Source organism: Sparus aurata, chromosome 7, assembly GCF_900880675.1.
Source record: "Sparus aurata chromosome 7, fSpaAur1.1, whole genome shotgun sequence".
NCBI classification, from domain to species: domain Eukaryota; kingdom Metazoa; phylum Chordata; class Actinopteri; order Spariformes; family Sparidae; genus Sparus; species Sparus aurata.
In genome coordinates this window covers 4,774,189-4,795,578 of record NC_044193.1, presented here as the reverse complement: position 1 = coordinate 4,795,578, position 21,390 = coordinate 4,774,189, and the positions used below count along the sequence as shown (strand labels likewise).

General features: G+C 41.6%; 1 protein-coding gene across 1 annotated transcript; it reads left to right on the top strand.

The window, feature by feature from the left end:
• Positions 1 to 4,459: 4,459 nt before the first annotated feature.
• Positions 4,460 to 17,565, top strand: pip4k2ca (phosphatidylinositol-5-phosphate 4-kinase, type II, gamma a). Its single transcript, XM_030423563.1, has 10 exons — positions 4,460 to 4,956; positions 6,061 to 6,158; positions 6,453 to 6,549; positions 7,007 to 7,156; positions 10,793 to 10,939; positions 12,443 to 12,481; positions 12,578 to 12,691; positions 13,079 to 13,343; positions 14,391 to 14,494; positions 14,692 to 17,565. Exons 1-10 carry the CDS (start codon positions 4,798 to 4,800, stop codon positions 14,770 to 14,772), a joined length of 1,254 nt encoding a protein of 417 aa, XP_030279423.1. The 5' UTR covers positions 4,460 to 4,797; the 3' UTR covers positions 14,773 to 17,565.
• The last annotated feature ends 3,825 nt before the right edge of the window (positions 17,566 to 21,390 follow it).

The window sequence follows — 21,390 nt, the reverse complement described above, 5'->3', positions numbered from 1 at the left end:
AGAAGCAGCTATTGCATTATATCAAGATGCAAAATGTTACCAGGATTCCTTTAATTGCATGACTACATCCGCTAAGAGCGTCTCCACCAACCATGCCGACCGATCCTACAAATTTTACCTCATAAAAAATAAAATACTGCAATATTTTGTTCACCAGAAACATCTGGCAGGTTAAATTAAACCTTATGGCGGGCCAGCTTTGTCCCATGGGCCCCACTTTGTCCAGCGACGGGTCTATTCTGTCCATTTCAAACTCACTGATCCTTTATCTGTCCGAGGCTTGGGTGAGTTCTGAAATCAGAAGTACAAAAAGAGTCAGTAGCAAGTTGCAGGTGATTCAGACCAATCACCATCTGGATGGATGGATATGTGTACTTAATTTCATTACCATCCATCCATTAGACATTTCACCAAAAACCAAAAATGTCAACCTCATGGTGGCATGAGAGGAAAGGTCGGGCGATTTACAACTGCACTCAGAGATCCAGCTCATAATTGCTGTGATATTTCAGTCTAGACCAAAGTGGTGGAACAAGTGAAAAACGATAAGTTAATGAGAGTGACGCAGCTGCCAGAGGAGATACAGTTTCTGCAGCATTACTTGAAATCACAAAGATTACATCTAAAAATCTGCCACAAGTGGATCCCTGCAGGAGGGAGAGACCGTGAGGAGGCCCGAGCAGTTTGTCTGGTCAATCATCTGCAATCAGCAGCAAAACAATTTGTTTTAGAAATGATCTGCATTTTTTTTTTGTCTAGGTATCAAAAAATACAGGCTTTGTCTCCAAAATGAAAACCCATTTCCACCTCTGGCTCTTTCACAAGCCGCTGAGTGTGGAGCTTAAACAAAAGAGATCCATCTAGAATATATCATAAATATTCATAAGAAGGAGAGATGAAGGTAATGAAGGTGTGAGTGTTTAAACCCTTTCTACAGAGACTTCTGCACAGTCACTCCTGAAGCCTTTGAGGGTTTCTCTGAATCACCACCGGCATAAGAACGAGTTACTCTGTATTACTGAAAAAAAAGCCTTGATTTGAAGGCTTTATTCTCATATCCATTCTGTGAGAATCCCTCTCTGCAGTCCCAGAAACCCGTCACCAGCAGTGAAACAGAAATTACACATTAGAGCACATTAGAGTCATGCTGCTTTTTCTGCCATTACGAGGCACATAAAGGATCATTTTCTCCTGCTTCGCAACACAGGGACCCGATACATGCCTGTTTCCAAGGTAACCGCATAGAATATCCAATTTGTCCATGCGTGATATGAAATGAAGGCCTCGCAAGAAAAACGCAGGAGGAAGCATGATCCTTTGTAGAATCACACCACCACACGTCCTACTTCTCTATCTAGGGTGGTTGCATTTGCTATTCTTGGAGACTCTTTTCTGTGCATTGAGCCTGAGATGAAGCCAGCGATATTGTCTGACAAGGAGGATATGATACAACATGCACAATTATGATTGCAAAAGGCAGCACATTCCCATTTAAAGATTGAACATTTTAATTAAGAGTCCTGGCAGATGCAGATGGATTGGAGAGATTTGATTATTTGGGGGGCAAAGTTTACAGAATGTCCAGATTATTAAAGGGGAAATGTGTAAGACATTGGCAGAATTTCATTTTAAAGCGTTCAAAAAATTAGATAGCATTTTCAAAAGAGTGTGAGAAAGCGACATCTGTGTACCGTGTTGCAGAGATGTCCACTGAAGTTGGCATGCTAAACAGCTAGCCTCCTAATACCAACAGTCTGACAGCGCCTGTAGTTCCAGTTGGGAGATGTTTTACAAGCTCTCTTAGCTTTTAATATAAGAAGAGGAATATTTTCCTTACCAAACAAAAGAAAAGTACAACTCTACACCTTCTGAATTCCAGTTTCTCTCTTTTAGACGAGCTTAACTGTCTTGATAACTCATCACAAAACACACTTTGTTATAACTCAACATAAACAAATAAAACTCACCAAAACAGTCCTGGTTTCTCTTTCCACAATCACCTCTAGTTTGGTTGAATCAAATCCTCAATTCACAGGGTAAGATGTGAAAGATATTCTGTCTTTACATGCCATTTTCAAACGCTGCTGTAAATCACCTCTGTACTTTTCCCCCTGTCTTCAAACTAACCCCCGCTGCCCTTGGAGGCTGCACTTAGCCCCAATTCGGTGTCCAGCCAAGATCACCGGGAGGCCTTTGAGGTGGGCGAGCTGAACCCTGTTGCCTGCAGTGGGTACTACTCAGGGGTCCTGGTCCAGACACACTGTAGGTCCGCTGGCTCCATGGTTTACTGACCCATGAGCTGATTAGCTAATGGTAGCCAGCTAATCATTAGGTGTTTAGGATAAATCCCCCTTAGGTGACGTATTGCTTTCATTAGGGTTATCTCAGCTTGGGCTTGGTGACAATGAATACATAACAAACTCTGTGTTACAAATTGGAGGTTTGGAGTTTGAAAGCTGTGCGCCTGTGTGAGTCAGAGGGAGTTGAATGAAAGAAAACAGTCTGTTGCATAATGTTGACTGGTGGGATTCAGTGTTTTGGGAGATTTGCACATACAAGGAGACTAAGAGGGGATTTCTCAAACTCTGCTACATAAAATTGTTCAACAGCTGCAGCGCCACCTTCAATGACGAATCTAAAACTAATACTGCTTCATTCAAACTGGGCAGCTCTGTTTCTGTAAGGAACCTCAAAGCATGATGATGTGACTTTGTTTGTGATCTTACTGCCCTCTAGAGGCTAATAATCTCTTTGGCTATACATAATGAAGGCTGTCCTCGTATACGTCTGCATACATCTGGTTCCTCTGACTTAAGTAGGACACTGAAACATACAGCTGAAAATAATTTGTTTAATATAAATTCACTTACTTTCACTGTGTTCATCTGTTGATACCACCCAACTACCCATGACCAATGTTCCACTGTCAATCCATCAGTGGTGGGAAAAAAAAGTATTCAGATCCATTAATTAAAGTTATCAAAGGTTAAAAAGCAAATAAATTCTTCTTCACTACTGTTGCCAACTGGCAATCAAAGCCTACCTCAGAACCACACACTCTATAATAAGGAACCACCCTTTATAATTGGTTTATTAGCTGTAATTTGTGGCTTCACTAATGTGCAATAAATCATTTGTATTTGCTTTAATCACTGGTTTTAAGCCACTGAGATGAAATACTTTTTGTTTTCCAAGTTGTAAATAAAAAACCTCTAACTGCAGCTAATTTTAGAATGAATAAAGAGTAATAAAATGAATGGAAAGTACCTCGTTGATATCAACATGACAGCTATGGGAACAGTCCACTTATTACCTGTCTTCTACACACAACATGTGTTAACTTGGATAAACTCCTGTTAAAGTGTCCAGCTGGGGAGATTCCTGCAGCCTGGCAGGACAGCTGTTGCTACGGTGATTAATTGACTCATTAACCGGTGCACTGTCTTTTTCTACAGCACCCTAATCAATACACGCTTAATGATGATAGTTTGGCACCCTGGCTGTTTATGTTAAAAGCAGCCATACAACAATTTTGAAGTTAATCGCTTCATCAGTAAAATGTCAGGTGGAAGCAGCATTTTACTATCTTAGTGGTAGAAGTGGAGCTAGTTTTAATTTATGCATTAAGATAATTTAGTCCTGTGATACCCAACCAAGGGGTCAGGACCCTCCGAGGGTTAGTCAGATACATCTGAGGGGTCATGAAATGATTACTGCAGAGCAAGCAGGAAAAAATAAAGATCTAATAAGCAATTCTAATTTGTAGTCAGTTTTCTCTAATGTTTTCTTTGTAAATCTGACCTCTTTTGGCCTCAAACTATTTTTTTAATTGAAGTTTTGAAAACATTTGACAGGTGGTCCAACATCTTTCCTTTTGTTGGAAGCTAAGCGTAATATATCTAGTGATATATAAGTATAATAACCTGATTTTTATTAATGAACACAAGCCAAAAAGGCTTAGAGACACCGAACAAAGAAGAATAAAATCATCTTTCTTCTTTTCCTGTATTTTTTGAGGTTGTTATTTCACACTTATATTAGCAATGTGCATTTTTTGATCTTGTTATTGTTATGTTTTATATTTTGTGTGTAATTTTAACTGAAAATTTACATTTATCAACTATTAAACACATTTTTTTACCCATTTGTTTCCAAGAACAAACCCATTTTTTCACTATTATTATTATTATTATTATTATTATTATTATTATTATTATTACTTAGCTTTTTCTTTCACACTTATTTTGGCAACATCTGTTTCTTTCTGCCAATAAAACTCTTGGAAATTGAAATATTGCGTTATAGAGCTCATAATTCCAACCGCCAATGTTAACTTTAACGCACCACAAAAAAAATATGCGAAGGACCCGCCCATCTATTGGTCACCTGATGCAATAATGTCGATTCTAATTGGCCCATGCCACCTGTCAATCACAAACCCACCACGTGGTTGATAATAACATGGGTGGGCTCGAGGGGGCGGTGGTGGACTGTCAGCGATTATTTGGGAACATGGAGCCACGCATGGATGAAGTTAAGTAATGATTCATCTCGCGGGTTAAAAACGTTAAATTTTACTCTCGGTAAAATAGCTTCAGTGACGTTTACAGCACAACCGGAGCTCGAGCGAGTGACCTTTGGCTGCCGTGGCCGTGTCGGAGCGCGAGAGACCCGGGGAGGAGCGGTGACAAACGTTCACGAGCTAACGAGTAGCTCAGTAACGGTTAGCCATCAGGAAGAAGTGTCACCGCCTGCACCAGCTCTCTCTACAGGGGCGAGAAGAGCCAGTCTGTGGTCATGGCTACCCTCGGTAACTCTGGGGCTGTCTCCAGTCCCATGGTGATCCTGGCGCCCAAGACCAAAACGAAAAAGAAGCACTTTGTTCAGCAGAAGGTGAAAGTGTTTCGAGCTAGCGACCCCGTCCTGAGCGTCTTCATGTGGGGCGTCAATCACTCGGTGAGTCAGTTGAAGCTAACGTTGCACTACATGCTAATGTTAACGCCGAGAGGAACCGCAACGTATCACTGTGTTTGTGATTAGGTTAGCAAAGCTCAGCTAGCATGAGCGTTAGCAAGCGAGGCTAGTGTCACAACGATATCTGTGACCGGTCAGATAGATTCCTGGACTCCAGAAGGGTCATCCACAGAAAACACTGCTGTTTAGACCACATATTGACAGGTGGAGGGCTGCTGGCCTACAGACACACACACATATCTAATTATAAACATCACAATCTTTGCTAACAGCTATTACGTTGCCATTTAAATAACATGGACTCACCATTTTTGCTAACAGCTGTCTAAACACAGAAGGATGAATCATTATTACAGTTTTATAAATCATTTTTTTCTACAAGTTCCCTTTTGCCTTGGATTTTTAATTGTTTTATAAAGTTGAGGTGTTTAATGTGGATCAAAATCAACTTCTAAATTGAATAAACAAATTAAAAAATTGTCAGTTTTGGAGTTGACCCACATTTTGACCAACAGAAAACTAATCTGGAACAGTTCTTACAGATTCTAAGCAAATATTCAAAGAAAGAAACAGGGTAAAAAATGAAAGTTATCATTTATATAAAACTTAAAAACACAAAAATAAATGCCTTTCACAAGTTTCCAGTCAAATATCCGTTTTTGATTGTTTGTGCTTTAATGTACCCGCTGCTATGACAACCTAATTTCCTCTCAGGGATTAATAAAGACATCTATCTATCTATCTATCTATCTATCTATCTATCTATCTATCTATCTATCTGTTACTAGATTTATCCCATCTACAGTTTAACTTCCAAAGATATTTGGTTTGAAATGATAGAAAACAAAGAAAATATGAGACATTGTAACCAGAATATAAATATTTATAATACATATTTCGTTGTAAAAAATGACCTAAACAATTCATAGATGATTAAGAAAGTTGCAGATGATTTGACTTGATTAATCTGCTTATAACTTCAGCTCTACCATTTTTAGTTAATGCTGAAATTAAATGTTTTCTTCACTCCCCTCTGGGCTGTTAAAGTATTTTGAAGCTTGCATTAATTCCCCTTCCTATTTCCAGATAAACGATCTGAACCAGGTGCCTGTTCCTGTCATGCTGCTGCCCGATGACTTCAAAGCCAACACCAAGATCAAAGTCAACAACCACCTCTTCAACAAGTACGGCGCAAAAATAAGCACATAGCGAAGCAGGACTGGTTGAAATGTAACTAAATTAGACTTGTAAAAAAAATGTGCCAGACGCTGTCGTGGTGGCTGGTGATGTTTTCAAGAAACTTGTTCCTCAGAGATACAATCAGTGGCAGTTAGCTCAGAACATAAACCGATGACAAAGTCCTGACATGTTGTCGCGCAGATGTTTTCTTTCTTCAAGAATTTGTCTACGAGTATGTGAAACATGAGTGTGTTCAACCAGCTCCTTCTCACTGACCTACCTCCTCTTTTCTTTTGCAGAGAAAATCTTCCAGGACATTTCAAGTTTAAAGAATATTGTCCTCAGGTCTTCAGAAATCTGAGGGAACGGTTTGGTATTGAGGATCTGGACTATCAGGTATGTGATTTAATAATCTACTGTTCTGTGTGCAGACGTCCCTCTGATGTCACTGTGTTGTAGCTGGAAACAGTTGGGCTGTATTTAGAGGAGCTAATTTTCCTTAAACTGTCGATCAACACGTTTCTTTGCTTTGATGCATCATTATGAAGTAGTTGCTGATTGCACAGTGTAATGGCTGTAGAGTAATGACACCATCGGCGTTAAGATTGGTTCCCTTGTCTGCCTCTGGGCAGGAAATCTCCCAGGAACATGAAGGCTGACACCATTATAGAACACAAGAATGAATGAACTCAGGTTTTGTCCTGTGTTGTTGGTATTTTCTACTCTAAGGGAAACTCAACAGTCCAGTTGTCTTTGCGACAGCGCCACCACCAATAATACCATTTAGAAACACTGGGGGGGAGGTTGTCTGTTTGTACAGTTAACAACGTGCTTTTTGTTTCTCGTTCTCCAGGTTTCGTTGACCCGTAGCTCACCAATGAGGAGTGTAGATGACCAGGGAGATTGTCTCCTCCTCAACTCCTACGACCGCGCGCTGGTCATCAAGCAAATCTCCAGCGAGGACGTTGCAGACATGCACAACATCCTGTCTGAGTATCACCAGGTAACGTCTGCATGGTTGAAGGGAAGGTGTGCCGATATTCTGTAGTTACTTTCTGTCAACAAATCACTTCCTGTATCCGTCTCTGGCACTATGCCGCAAACGTATTAGTTCCTGCCGAGGACTGATGCGTGTTTTGATTTTGTATGTAATACATCAGTAAAATGTCTACATGTTGAATATCAAATATTGCACCATGTACAAAAGTGTCATGTTAATGTTAGCAGGCTACATGTATTGTCTCTTGGCAGTTCAGCCCAACTTTGATGCCAAAAGCTAGTTTATGGTGCTGTCATGCTACAGCTGACTCAGGCTACCTCTTAGTCACAGCTACAGAGGGGCAGAAAAGACAAGAGATGGACTGATATGATTCGCTTTCCGGCATTATGTTTGTTGATGAGGCATTATTTAGTCACAGGAAGTCCATGGGTGTGGCCTGAAATATCTGCAATATCTATGCTCTGTCATTGGGACCAGGCCAACTGAGGTGTCGTGAGCGTCTGTGGTCTTAGTTGTTGTGTTACGTCCCGCATCGTCAGTACTAGTCAGCCCTTGTTGACGGCTTTTGGCCCAATTGAGCATGTAGAACCGGCAGTGGAGCCCATCGGTGAGAGCCAATCCGTGCACAAGAATAGAAGTGAAAAAGAAAGGAGAAGCCCCTTGAGCCTCTCACTGTAGTATCTATGATTTGACCCATTTTGTGTTGGTTCTCCTTTTTTTTGCCTCTTTCCTTTTCATCAGTGCTATTTGCTATTTTTTTTATCAGACACATTCTCAGTTAGAAGTGGTTATATTAGCAACAGTGGTGTGAAAAACTGCTGCTTTATCGTAACAACAGTTTGTTTATCCTCGGTCTGGAGTCTTCCTCTATCGCTTTGTGAATGACGACTACAGAATACAGCTGCCTGATTGTATGGAGAGTTATTTCCTCTCAGTCATTGGTCATCTTTGCAGTATGTTCAAGTGCAGGTTTTCGATCAAGACATAGGCGACCTGAGTAGTTCTTTGTTGTCGGTCTGGTGCCTCTGGGCCTCTTTCCTAACAGCTGGGTAGCTAATGCTAACTAGCCAGTTGTCTGCAGATATCAGGCTGATGTCAATAAACACAAAAAGCAATGGCAGAGTGAGCAGTGTGGCGAGTTTTCTGCTCTGATCTCTACTGAAACTGCTTTTAAACTGGGTTTTCATGCTCAAATTAACTGAAGCAATTTGGTAATATCATAAAGTTCTTGCATTTATCAGGAGGGGGTAAGAAATCTATGAGAAATGAGAAATTGTGCTCAAGCTGAACTGAACCTCATTCATTAATTCACTTCAGGTTTTCCAGTCAGCTTCCAGACACGTTCACATCACACACAGCGACGGGATCTTTCACCTCCCGTCTGCTTCTCTGAACTGTGTACAAAGTCACACATCTACAGCAGCGCCTGTGTGTCCTACTTACTATATTTTCTCTTTAACCTTTGTTTGGACCTTTTGTAGCCAGAAACCCCCCGAGAGCGTTTGTCATAGAGTTCCTAAAACGAGAACTTCCTAGAGGGATTTTTTTTTTTCTATTTTTCTGCCTCATAGGTGAGGGAAGTCGACCCAAATATGACTATTTATAGCTTTAACGTCTTGCCTGGAGCAGCAAAATGGTGCAGTGAGTTTAACGATGGCATATACGTATTAAACCCGAGGATGGCAACACACATCTGTCCTGCTGAAGTGTCCCTGAGCAAGAGCCTTACTGTGGCTTTAAGGTCAAACTGAACGTGACTGCTGACCTCGCTGAGAGGAAAAGCTAAACTGAACGAGAATATAAAAAAAAAAAAATCAAACAAAAGGTTAGTCGACGTTACAGCAGCACTGAGCGAAGGGGACAGAACAAATGCTCTGCTACATTATCATCATCTGTCACATGTATTCAAATGCTCCTATCAACACATCTATGTTCATGTAAATAGTAGATAACATTAGAAGGGAAGATAAGAGTAAGGTGACACACTTTCACCTCTGCTGTGTTTGTTTGTTATTCGGCCTTATTTCAGTGCCCGGCCTGGTCGCGTGGGTACTTTGAAAATTGGGTCTCACTTCGGGCTAAACATACCACCGAGTAAACTTTTGGCTGCTTTGAGCTCCTATTGGAATGTGTAGCCTGTGGTTACGCAGCCTACAGAGAACTGGGAGGGTGATGAGGAAAAATGGCAGCTCTGTTTCAGAGTGTTTTTTTTAATTCACTCGGCTCTGAATGAACTCTTTGTTATCAGAGACAAAGTTTCCTTTTATTTTTTTCTCGTCATGACAGTTTGCAGGTTGCTGTTTTGTTAAAAGAAACCAAATGAAATATTGAATAACTCGGATGTCTTTGTTTTTCAGCTGAACCGTATCTGCAGAAGAACAAAATATTGAGATTATTTCTGAAGCAGTTGGGCTGGTTGTGTTGTAGAGGGCTTCATCATTGTGGCTTTTAGGCATTATTTGGATGAATTTTAAGAATGTTGAGGATCAGGTTTTGTGTTTGTTGGCAGCTGCAGGGATTTTGTCTTGAGACCAGCTTTTGAAACAGTTTCCGTTTCATTGTATGAGAGCTTCCACAGTAATTTCTGACCACAAAAAAAGGTCTTACTTACTCAAAATCAACATATTTTTGGGTGAAACTTGGCATCACATGTCCTACGAAACACTCATAACATTGATTTATTTGTTCAGTTGTTCTTCAAGGCTTCATTAAGCACATAACGTTACTTTAATTTAATGAAATGGTCCAAAAAACACGCATGGCCTTTCGGATTGGTTCACCCCAATTCTGGTGTCGTTACAGCAGGTGAGCCACGTGCGAAGGAAGCTTGCAAATCATGTAGCTGATCAAAACCAATGTGCACCGAAACTTAAACATTTGCACAAACCAACGAAGTCGGCCTACGTTCAATAAGACCGGTCCCGTCACAATCATTGAAGAGCATGTGTGATTGTCAGTAGACAGGAGGGGAAGAGCGAGGGCAGACCGTCCACTTCTTAAGATGGCATTGATAAAAAAAACTGGATTCAGACTTTTCATTGTCTAACATATTCAGGTACCCTGAATGACAAGTTGCAGCGTCATTGACAAAAGCAGGATCCTGATCAGCTCTCCAGCACTTTCACTGAGCTCCTGGCTCATCCTGAAACACTGTAGCTGGGTTTGAACCCCGGCTCTCTGCGCCACGAGAGTCAAGTCAATTTTTATTTGTGTGACGCCAATTCACGTCAAAAGTTATCTCTTGATGCTTTCCAATTGGAGCCAGTCCAAACCGTACTCTCTAATTTATTTATTTATATACAGACAACCAACAGTGGCGACAGTGGCGAGAGATAAAAGTGGACACACAAAACAGTGTTCAGATATTTAGAGTGATGTCTTTTAAAATCCTGCCCGTTCACTTCAGGGGACGCTGAATGAGGTCAGTCTGAAGCGAGTGTCTATTTTAACTGGCTGCTACTGAGCACGCCTAACAACCTAACCTGGATAACACTCAGTAACTGGCTTACAATTAAAGCAACATTTGAAAGTAGCTGACCATCTTTCTACTCTTTTACTGTATTCTACTGTTTGTATGCCCCTGACTGTATTCCTCTTTCTGCACTGACATGCAAATCCGCTGTTGTTTCCTCTCTGCAGCACATAGTGAAGTGTCACGGCAGCACTCTGCTGCCACAGTTCCTGGGTATGTACCGGGTGAGCGTGGACAACGAGGAGACGTACCTGATCGTCATGAGGAACATGTTCAGCCACAGACTGGTGGTACATAGGAAGTACGACCTGAAGGTGAGGAGGAACTGCACGACAAACAGTCTGACCTTTTTAATTGCACGTCCTATTTTCTTATCACCGCAATGTGGAAGTCCTGCAAAAAGTACTCTTCTATAAACCGAGGTGTTAACAACCTGCTTATTCATGGCTTTTAGAACAGAAGTGGGTTAATACTCTGTTTAAGATGGGAAGTATCCAAAAGAGAAATTCAGATGTTGCAGCAGCACATGGACAGAAATAAGTGCAGGTGGAAAGTAAAAGAAAAGTAATGCTAATAATGTGGATGAAAGTATAAAATGTATAACTCAAAACTTGCCATGATGACGAAATTCAACCGCCAGACATTTTTAAGATATTAAAACTGTGATTACTGTGATTTTGAACTTAAGATCTTTAGATTTCGCCCTTACTTTGCACAAAATTAATGCTTATAAAGTTGGGTCCCCCGCACTGATCCCAACAACTGTAGCTAACTCCACAGACACCTTAAAGGGATATTCCGGTGTAAGATTAATCCATGGTCTAAATCACCGTGAAACTGTGTTAGACTCCCTCTCGAGAGATCAAGTTAGCAGACCGCTAATTTACGGAGTTTTATCAACCTCAGAAACGAACGCACGACAACAATACACTGCAGTAAATGGATCCAAATATAAACCGCCACCAAAAAGCCACAAATAATGCTCAGAACAGCACCAAACTTCAGCAACAGTACAAATAGGGTCTCAGCACATAGTCTGGAACATCTAACCTCCGCTAGCTTAGCTGGATTTCTATTGTGAAGCTAAAAACAGATTTGAACTCTCCTCCATCAGCTTCCGGGTCGGGGAAGTCCCGACGCGACGATTACCGAGTGCGGTTAGAAATGCTCAATTCCGTTCTTTTCCCTGTCCGCTCTCGATAATAACTGTTATAAACTGGCAGGTGAGACACATATGAACTTTGATTGCTTTTCCATGGAATCATAATCATACATTTTCATCCATGAGCCGCAGAACTCTACTGCACTCGGTAATCGACTCGTCGGGACTTCCCGTCAACAGGAAGCTGCTGCAGAAGAGTGGTAAATTTAGTCAGCTTTTCAGTAGAAATCCAGCTAAGCTAGCGGAGGTTAGATGCCCCGGACTATGTGCTGAGACCCTATTTGTACTGTTGCTGAAGTTTGGTGCTGCTCTGAGCATTATTTGTGGCTTTTTGGTGGCGGTTTATATTTGGATCCATTTACTGCAGTGTATTGTTGTCGTGCGGTCGTTTCTGAGGTTGATAAAACTCCGTAAATTAGCGGTCTGCTAACTTGATCTCTCGAGAGGGAGTCTAACACAGTTTCACGGTGTGTTAGACCATGGATTAAATTTACACCGGAATATCCCTTTAAAGCAGTGCTAACGTTGTTATGTTAGTCTGTCTGTTTTAATGTGTAAATATGATCTGGTATGTAATGTAATAAACCGTATAATCCAATCAAGCGTTGGATTCTCTGTTTTCAGTCAAAGTATTTACACCAGTTTGTTCTTGCAGGGCTCTCTGGTGGCTCGTGAAGCGAGTGACAAAGAACGGGTAAAAGACACATCTTGTATCCACAATTTAAATTATGAAGTGACCAGCTGTCTCCGCCTTAAGGCATGTGTCTGAATATGTATTTTATTCTTGAAGGGAAAGGAGCTTCCTACCTTCAAGGACATGGACTTCAGGAACAACATGCAGAAGGTGTACGTAACGGAGGAGCAGAAGGAGAAGTTCATGGAGAAAGTCAACAGAGACGTGGAGGTACGTGACGCCTCGCTGCTGTAGCACACGTCCGCCACACAGCGGCAGCATCAGCACATCAGGGATGAACCGGTGCTGTGATGCCATTTTGGCTGCAGGAGGATGGATTCCTGTTTTTACTAGTTTAACAACCACAACATGATTACTAGATTAATTCAGTATACTATTTTCATTATAGTTGTAGTATTTAGTTTTTTTGGAGCGAAATGCCAGAAACACTTAATTGTCGGACATTTGTCTTCAATGTGGTTTGCAGAAGTCCATCTACAGTAGCAGTAGCAATCAATTAATCAACTGCAGTATTTTACATTCTGTCTATTATTACAGTGAATCTGTGTTGTCAGTTAACTGTGTTGTGAAAACTAATGCCTCTTTCCTATTGTCCAGTTTCTGGTGAGGCTGAAGATCATGGACTACAGCCTGCTGCTCGGTATCCACGACGTGGGTCGAGCTGAACGGGATGAGGAGGAGGGCGAGGAGGTCTCCAACGAGGAAGAACCAGAAGCTGAGAACGGCCTGGCAGCGGGCGCGACGGTGGGCTCTTACGGCACCTCTCCAGAGGGAATCGCTGGTTACATGTCCGCCTGCAAACCACTGGGGCCCGGAGAGTTCGACCCATACGTGGACGTGTACGCAATCGGGAGCTGCCCAGGTGAAAACTCGGTTCAGGCCTCAAAATAAGACTTATTGAGAGTAAATTGTGATGTTTGGGGAAAAATACTTACAACAAAGAGTGACAGTCATGGTCCCAAGACGAGGAATATGAATGACTTTCTGGCAGTTGCATTGTGGGTAATGTAGGTTCTCTAGTTCGGCTGTGTCAGTTCGGATCATTTGTTTTTAAACTGACCATCAGAGTTGCTGTGTCTCAGTTCAGGGTCTGCATCCTCTGAAGGACTCGGCCTTTGCGTTCTTCGAAGGCGAGTCCTTCAGAGAGTCCTTGTTAACCCCGTCAGCCGTTGTTAAATGTGACGGTCTAGCCTTTGGAGCATTTCCTGGTTGCGTTACCAGAAATTTTACCCGTACGTCACAATTTCTGCTGCCCAGGCCCGCGAAAGTGACAATCTATGCTACACGATGTCGCCATTTTCTCTCTTTCTTTCTTTTTTTTGGGGCGTGCACAGAATCTTGTGATATGGGAGGCCGCGAAGGATAGTAGCGGTGCATCCTCCAAAAAGAGGGAAAAGAAGGAGCATTTGGAGGAGCCTTCGAATTGGGCCAGCCTTCGCACAGCGTAGTGGCGTAATTGGCCTTCAAATGCTCCTCCGAAGGATGCAGACCCTGAATTGAGAGCAAGCTTTTAAAACCTGCTGCCACATTACCCACGATGCAACGCAGCCATCGAGTAACATCACTGGAACTGATTTATCAGATTACATGCAGCTTCCACTGGAGAATTAGAAGGTTTTATATTACTTTTATCACATACGCAGCAGTACTCTGCAAGACAAATGTGGTGGAGTCACCCTTTAAATCTACCCCGTCTTCTACCTCTTCCATAATGTCCATATTTTATAATTTCAGCTTAACTATCAGCATCCAGGTCATCTGTAGAGTAATGATATTGGATTTGATACTCACTTCTAACAGGGATCTTTCATCTTTTTGATTGTTGCTACGAGGCCCGTCACTGCCAGTACAGCACTGTCAATACAGGCCTAATAACATCACCCTGATTGTTCTCTGCCTTTCATCCCAGGAGCCCCTCAGAGGGAGGTCTATTTCATGGGCCTGATTGACGTACTTACTCAGTACGACACAAAGAAGAAAGCCGCTCATGCAGCAAAAACTGTCAAACACGGGGTGAGTAGCACCAGCGAGAGGAAGGAAAGAGGTGGAGGGCTGCTGTCAGGCCGCTCAAAACACCGAGTCGTACCTGCACGAAGGGCAATGTTTGATGTTTCCTCTCTTGTCGTGTCATGAAGCGCACGATGTGAAGCGATGATGCTGATGACCTTTTTCTGCTCTCTGTCTCCTTCCTCCTCTGTCTTCTGCTGCAGGCTGGCGCTGAAATCTCCACAGTCCACCCCGAGCAGTACGCCAAACGGTTTCGCGACTTCATCTCAAACATTTTTGCGTAACACTCAGCCATGAACACTGCCATAAGTCGATCCAACTGAGAGCTATACGTCTATTTTATCATTGACCAAAAAATAGTACGCACACGGATCATTATTTAAATGTGGTGATCTGAGGCGAGACTACTTAACGTTGTAGCAATATAATGTACTACTTCTGATGCATATATTTATTTTTAAGATTTAAGAAGCATTTCTTCTAGATATTAAGCACTCTTAACTGAATAACTTTGGAGATGTAGGGTACATGGAAACAAACTGCTGTTGATCAGTGTTGGAAGTGTTAGAAGCACGTCAGTGCAAGATCAAATATTTTTCTTTCTTTTTCTTCTGTCTGGGTCCTCAGGCATGAACTAAACTTAAAGGAAGTGTTTTGAAGTTTTGGGCAATTTATTTTATTCCTTTCTTAAAGTCAGATGAGAAGATTAAAGCCAGTAGCACAATGGAAATCCTTTTTTTTTAATTTTTTTTATTGAAAGCGTCCCTGTGTTGTTTGTCGCGTGCATGAGGTTGCATGTTGATAGTGTACACAGTCCTGCCAGAGGTGTCACAGTATTCCACTGTTCAACAGGTGGCGCTAACACGCTAAAATAATTAGCAACGCACCAACAAAGGCAGTGAAGAAGAAGAAAAGTGCACGCTAGTAAACATGGGGTGCAGTTGATTAGTCGAAAAAAGTCCGATTAATCTTTCTAAACACTTTTTTCTTGACCTCGATGGAAACATAAAGACCTCTGAAAAGAAAACTGTGATGCTGAGAGAGGCCAGCTACACACGCAAATCACTTAACCGTTTTGTCGCCGGATGATTGGTGCATTTTGTTAGATGCTGCTACAAGAGAGACTGTGGGACGGCATTGTCCTTTTCATAAAAGATGGTCAAGTGTTTTCTGTTCTTAAGGAGACAAAGGACGTGTCAGAACATCTAGCTTTAATCATCGCTGCTACTTCCAGGTCATTTCACTCACGGTGCGTTCAAATTGTGTCTGAATAATCGGAAAAATGTAAACGCCCCTTTAAGTCGTTCAAGAACTTTAATGTCGAGGAAAATGTTGGTACACGATGGGGCTGCTGGACATAATTTGGTTTTCAGAAATATATATTGTCATATGAAATAATAACAGGAATTTCTTCCAGATAACTTTAACAGCTCACGTTGGAAATAATGAATCTTTCCTGAAGGTCCTGCAGGATCGAGGGATTCTGGTTTTGTTGCGTATGCAGAGGCTGCATGTCACTGAAATGCAACAAACTCCCATGTAACCAAGAACCTTCAAATCTGACTAAATCGTGTTGCATCAGGGAGACTTGTCTTGTAGATCACTGAAAATTAGCATCGTGCCAGTTTTCCTTTTGTATGAAGCAGCAACAAATGTGTAGCAGGTCTGTTTGCCTCAGCTGACCTGATTTGATTCCAAATGCTGTAAGTCAGAAGAACGACTTCTAAACTTGAGCAAAGAGACCTTTTTGGGGGAGCACATGAACTCAACACCCGGAGCAATAACAAGTGAAATAAAACCTCCACGGGGCGTCTTTCAGATATGTTGTAGGAGGACGAGGAGACAGTTAGCGTTGATACTGGAGACAGTTTGTCTCTAAAAACGACTATTCGTGGTTTATGAGAGGATTCGTGCACAACGTGATGTTTTTGCTTTTTGGGTTTTGCGTGGATTAAACAAATGAGATGTTAATTAGTGAGCTGTAGAGGCGCTCGCAGGTGGATGTTGTTACTTTTGGACAGACTAAGCTAATCTAAGTAACTTCTGGCTGGATCTTCTCATCTAACTCTCAGTAAGAAGTAGAATGTTGTTTCCCAAAATGTCAAATCATTCCTTTGATCTTAGAATAATGAATAAACTTTAATAGAGATGGGTGTTTAAAATAGTGGTAGGTTAGACTCTACAGAGAGGGATGATATTATTTATCTGCTGAAGGAGGCCATTTGAATGTTTAGAGTGCCAAACATGTGGGATCAGAGTTTTTATCCAGGCGGGATTTGCACACAATTAAATCAACTCTTTTGTGACGGAGCAGTTCAATGAACCGTAATTAGAAAGGATCAAATCCTGGTTTCTACCAGAGCCTCAACTAAAATTTGATATAAAATGTACAGAACAGCTTTGTTAATTGACTCGTTGAACGTGTGGTTTTCGAATTGAAAGCACACAGTATATTTTTTAAGCCTGTGAAGATTTTTTTTGCAGCCCTGCATCTGTTAGTTACAAACAGCCTGCGAAGAGAATCTGGACCGGGCCGACCTCGGAGCATCTCACAGCATTAATGAAGCGACTTGTCACAACTTTCAGGATCAGTCCAGCCTTTTTTTTTTAATTTTTTTATGAAGAACGTCACGTGTCGACATCTAACTCGACATCGAAACACTCCTGAAAACAAGCCCATCCATCACTGTTCTGGACACACTCCCTTTCTGAGCATGGTGTAGTGTTTTGTGCATTTAAATGGCAAATGTGCGCTATGTGAATCATCGTGATAGGATAAGATATAAAGAGTTTAGCAATAGAACTAGCAACTACTGTCTGTGTATTGTGATGACGTTTGAGATTTAGTGATAACCAAGGTACTGTGTAAAAACTTTATTGACAGTAACACTACATTTGAGTAGCTTGTGCAGTTCGCCTTAACACAGTGACGTGAAACAGCTTTCCTAAAAACACTGACTAGGCAGCGTAGATACAGGAGACTCTGTATGATGCCTCATCCTCCGATGATTGCACATGTTGTATTTTTGCAAATCAGCTTTTGGACCAAAATATATTTTACAAAGAACTTCTGAAAAGTGTTGTGACTGGTTATTTACTTGGAAAAGGTCCGTGTGGGAGTCTTGGTGACGACATGCGTGGAAATATTTCATCCGGAGACAAACGAGACTGACAGAAACGCCTGTGAGCAGATGTGATTTCCTGCTGGTGTTATTCAGTCGGTTCATATTTTGTCTGACGTTTATTCCTCATAAACTACCGGACCGATTCCAATAAGTCTGGAAAATTCTAATCTTAAACTTCTGACCTGTGAGGAGACACAAACCCAGATATAATGCTAAATCAATTGCCGTAAATTAGAAGTGGTGTTAGAATCCGGTTTATTCCAAGTAACCCGGGAGATGATGACTCTAAACCTGCCTGATACTTTGACATTAGAAGTTTCAAATATTGCTCTTATTTACAGTTTATTTCAGCTGTTTGTCAGGTACTTTAACTCCTCAGTTGATCTTTGGTTCATGTTCAAAATGATCCTCAGAGGTTGCCTGAATGAAATCCTCCACTAAAGAGGACATATTTTAATTGCATCACATTGTAGAAAAGCAGCGAAAATGACTTTCCCCCTCTGATATCAGAATGTGAACAGGTGCAGACATTTCTGCTGCTGTGGAGGCGACGGAGGGAGATAAAACAAAAGCCCGGAGGCAAAGATGACGATGGTGAAACAAAGTAAAAGAGGCTTTAGTTTCGTAACACCAGAGTACAGAGCTGTGAGACTCCTCAATTCATCATCAGCACTCAGATATAAACACGTTTTGGTTATAGGACTAAATCAATCATGGGACCAGAACAGTGACAAAAAAACACTGTCGCTGAAAACATCAAAATCCACAAAAATCTAAATTAAATAATTGTTAATGTCTGTGTTATTTATCAAAGTAGTTTTTGTCAGTGCTGAATATTCGTTTCTGTGCCAACACAACTGTTTTCCAAATACAACGATTTCAGTGTACGGAAGCCCGGAGGGGACAAATGAGACATTTTCTTTTCTGGTGCTCCAAGTTCTAAACCTTTTTTTTTTGTGAAAGAGAAAAAAAAACTTTTTTCACTCGTCTCGACACATAAAAAAAACATTTTTAGAACTCAGAAAACGGAGCACTAGAAAAGAAAACTGTCTCACTTGTCCCCTCAGGGCTTCCGTACAAATGCCAATGTTTTCCCTTTTGTGAGTTCAGGTTTTGTTTGTCCACCGTCACAGTTCTGACTCCATATCCAACCCGGTTAAGTCTGAATCATAACCAGTTAAAAGTTTCTTGTAGAACATTCAATCAAAATTATTTCCAAAACAAGTCGTAGTGTGAAGAAGGAGATGTTGCTGCTGTTTTCTAAGAGAAAAGACAAAACAAAGAATAAAAACCAGGAGACAACAGGAAGCAGACAGTCAGCTGTACTGTGTTTGTGCAAATTAGCAGGTGTCAGTGTGCAAATAATAAAACCACTGAATGAACACTGCAGCCAGTGAAAAGCAGGAAGAATTAGCAATTTAACACAAATATATAAATGATTATCTGATATCATAGAAACAAAGATTCACACATTCTGGCTCCACATCCAGTTCAGTTTGATTAGATGATGTTTCAGCCCTCAGGCCTTCTTCAAGATCAACACACGCTGACATACAGACACTCGTGTTATATACGTGACGTAACACAACATGTAACATGTGAGTGATCAGACGATCAAGCTCCAACACTCAACAATCAAGGAGATCACTGTCGAGCTGAAACCTCGTCTAATGAAAGAAAGTGTGTGTGACAGAAATTATTAAAACGGTAGCAAAGCATGTTTTCTATCTTGTTTTTATACATATAAATACAATAAAAAGAAACCATTTCATAAAGTTTAAGGAAATTAAAGAAATCTGCAGTTAAAATATGATACATGGTTTCTTTTTTCTGCTCCAAAGCTGTATGTAACAGGCTGGATGTGGAAGTGGTTGGAAGGAGGTGAAAACCCTTTTCAAACGACGGATTCTTCGTTGACTTCCTGTTGTTAATTTGAGCAACCCCAACTCTCAGCAACATCTTTCTACATGAATGCGTGGTGCCGAGTTTCCTGAGTGTTTCTTGGATGTTCAGGACAAATTTCAACCCGATCCACTTAAAAAAATAAGTGATTCTTGAGGCTTCGAATGCACAAACGAAGAACCACAAACTTCAAAAACTAAAAAGGATTCTACAGGGTTGTGAATTTATGTTCTGTTAGCATTTAGCTGAAAGCGTAGCCTCACTGTGCTGCTTGTATAGTCGTTCACCTCCAGTTAAAGGTAGTTTACTTGCAGCTGAGTGGTTTCTGAAGGCCGGAGTTTCAGGTTCACTGCAGCTTGTTTGTCATCACGGTTGTTTTAATCCCCTCTCAGATAACGTGCTGAGGGGGGGTCAGGGTCTGCTGAGCGTCTCACTCTTTCCAGGAGATGTGTTTTTGCTGACTGGTTCCTTCCTGTTTCATCAGAGGAGGCAGAATTTGCTGACTGGTTCCTCCATGTTTCACCAGAAAAACCTGAATGGATGCAGACAATGGGAGTCGAGGCAGGATGAGCAGCAAGACAGAAGGAGGGCGTCGTTGAAGGGGTCATTAAGCTGCAAACTGCTGACACCTCCGGAGAGGCGGCAGGAACACCGCCGGGAGGCGTTCAGGGAGCAGATCCCATTAATCAGTGTGAATCACAGCCAACACAAACGTTCCTGCGCTCGCTGCGTGCGAGGCTGAGCTCAAGTCGTGACCCTAACGAGCCCGTCTTAGCTTAACCCCTCAATCAGGAGATGCCAGGTTTTGCACTTTCGTACGTGCGAAATGTTTGATAAACTCTGTGGAACATTTTCTGCTCTGTCATCATCACCAACAGGGCTGAAAGTGAGGCCCGTCTGCAGCTCAGTGTTTACAGCTCTGAGATGCGTTGAGATTGTAGGATGTGTGTGAGTCTGTCTAGGTTAAAGAGCCTCCTTCCTCAGTGAGGCTGATGTGCCCCAGGCCTCCCTCCTCCTCCACACTCCTGCCTGTCACCCACCACGCTTCCTGGCATTGTTCTCCCCTATGTGGGGCCCGTTTTACTGTTTCTGCACCGTTTCTACCAGCGATATACGTTCACACAGGAGGATGGATTCACGGAGAAACTCTTTAGACTGAATGTAAAAGAAGACGTCTGCAGAATGTGGTTCACTGACGAGGGGCGTCGATGATTAACCGATTAAAAAAAGTCTTAATCGACAATAAGAGACAGACACAAACACATCAAAGTTTATTTTACAACAACACATGACAGATACTTTTCACATATATCCAATAAAACACAAAATACTTAGTAAGATACTTTAAGAAATATAAAAAAGACATTTGACACAAACTGATATCACGTATTAGTCATTAAGTCGCTCCAGTATTAGTTTGATTTTTTTCTGCAGAGACATACAGGCAGAGGCGGTTCTAGACCAGTTTTAATAGGGGGGCCAGGTTGGTGCCGGCTTTTTTGTTAGGGGGCACATACAACCTGGAAAAAAGGATAAATCCCTCATTCAGACAAAGAAGTGTTTACAATTTCAGCAATTTTGATTGGGTAGTAAACTGCTGAGACACTATTTCTGCCTGTTCCTTCAGAACAAAATCATTGCAAGAAATCTGTCATTGTATTATTAATGCAGACTCCCTGTTGGGGGGGCCACAGGGGGGGTCCAGACTCAGAGTTACGGGGGCACTGGCCCCTGTTGGCCCCCCCCCCCCAGCTCCTAATGTAGCCGACTCTGATTTTACATCAAACACAGATCACGTCAGTGGTTAAAACAGTTTTCCAAAGGAAGAATGTTCAACATATTTCATGTTATTAATGATAAATCGGTAATTGTTTG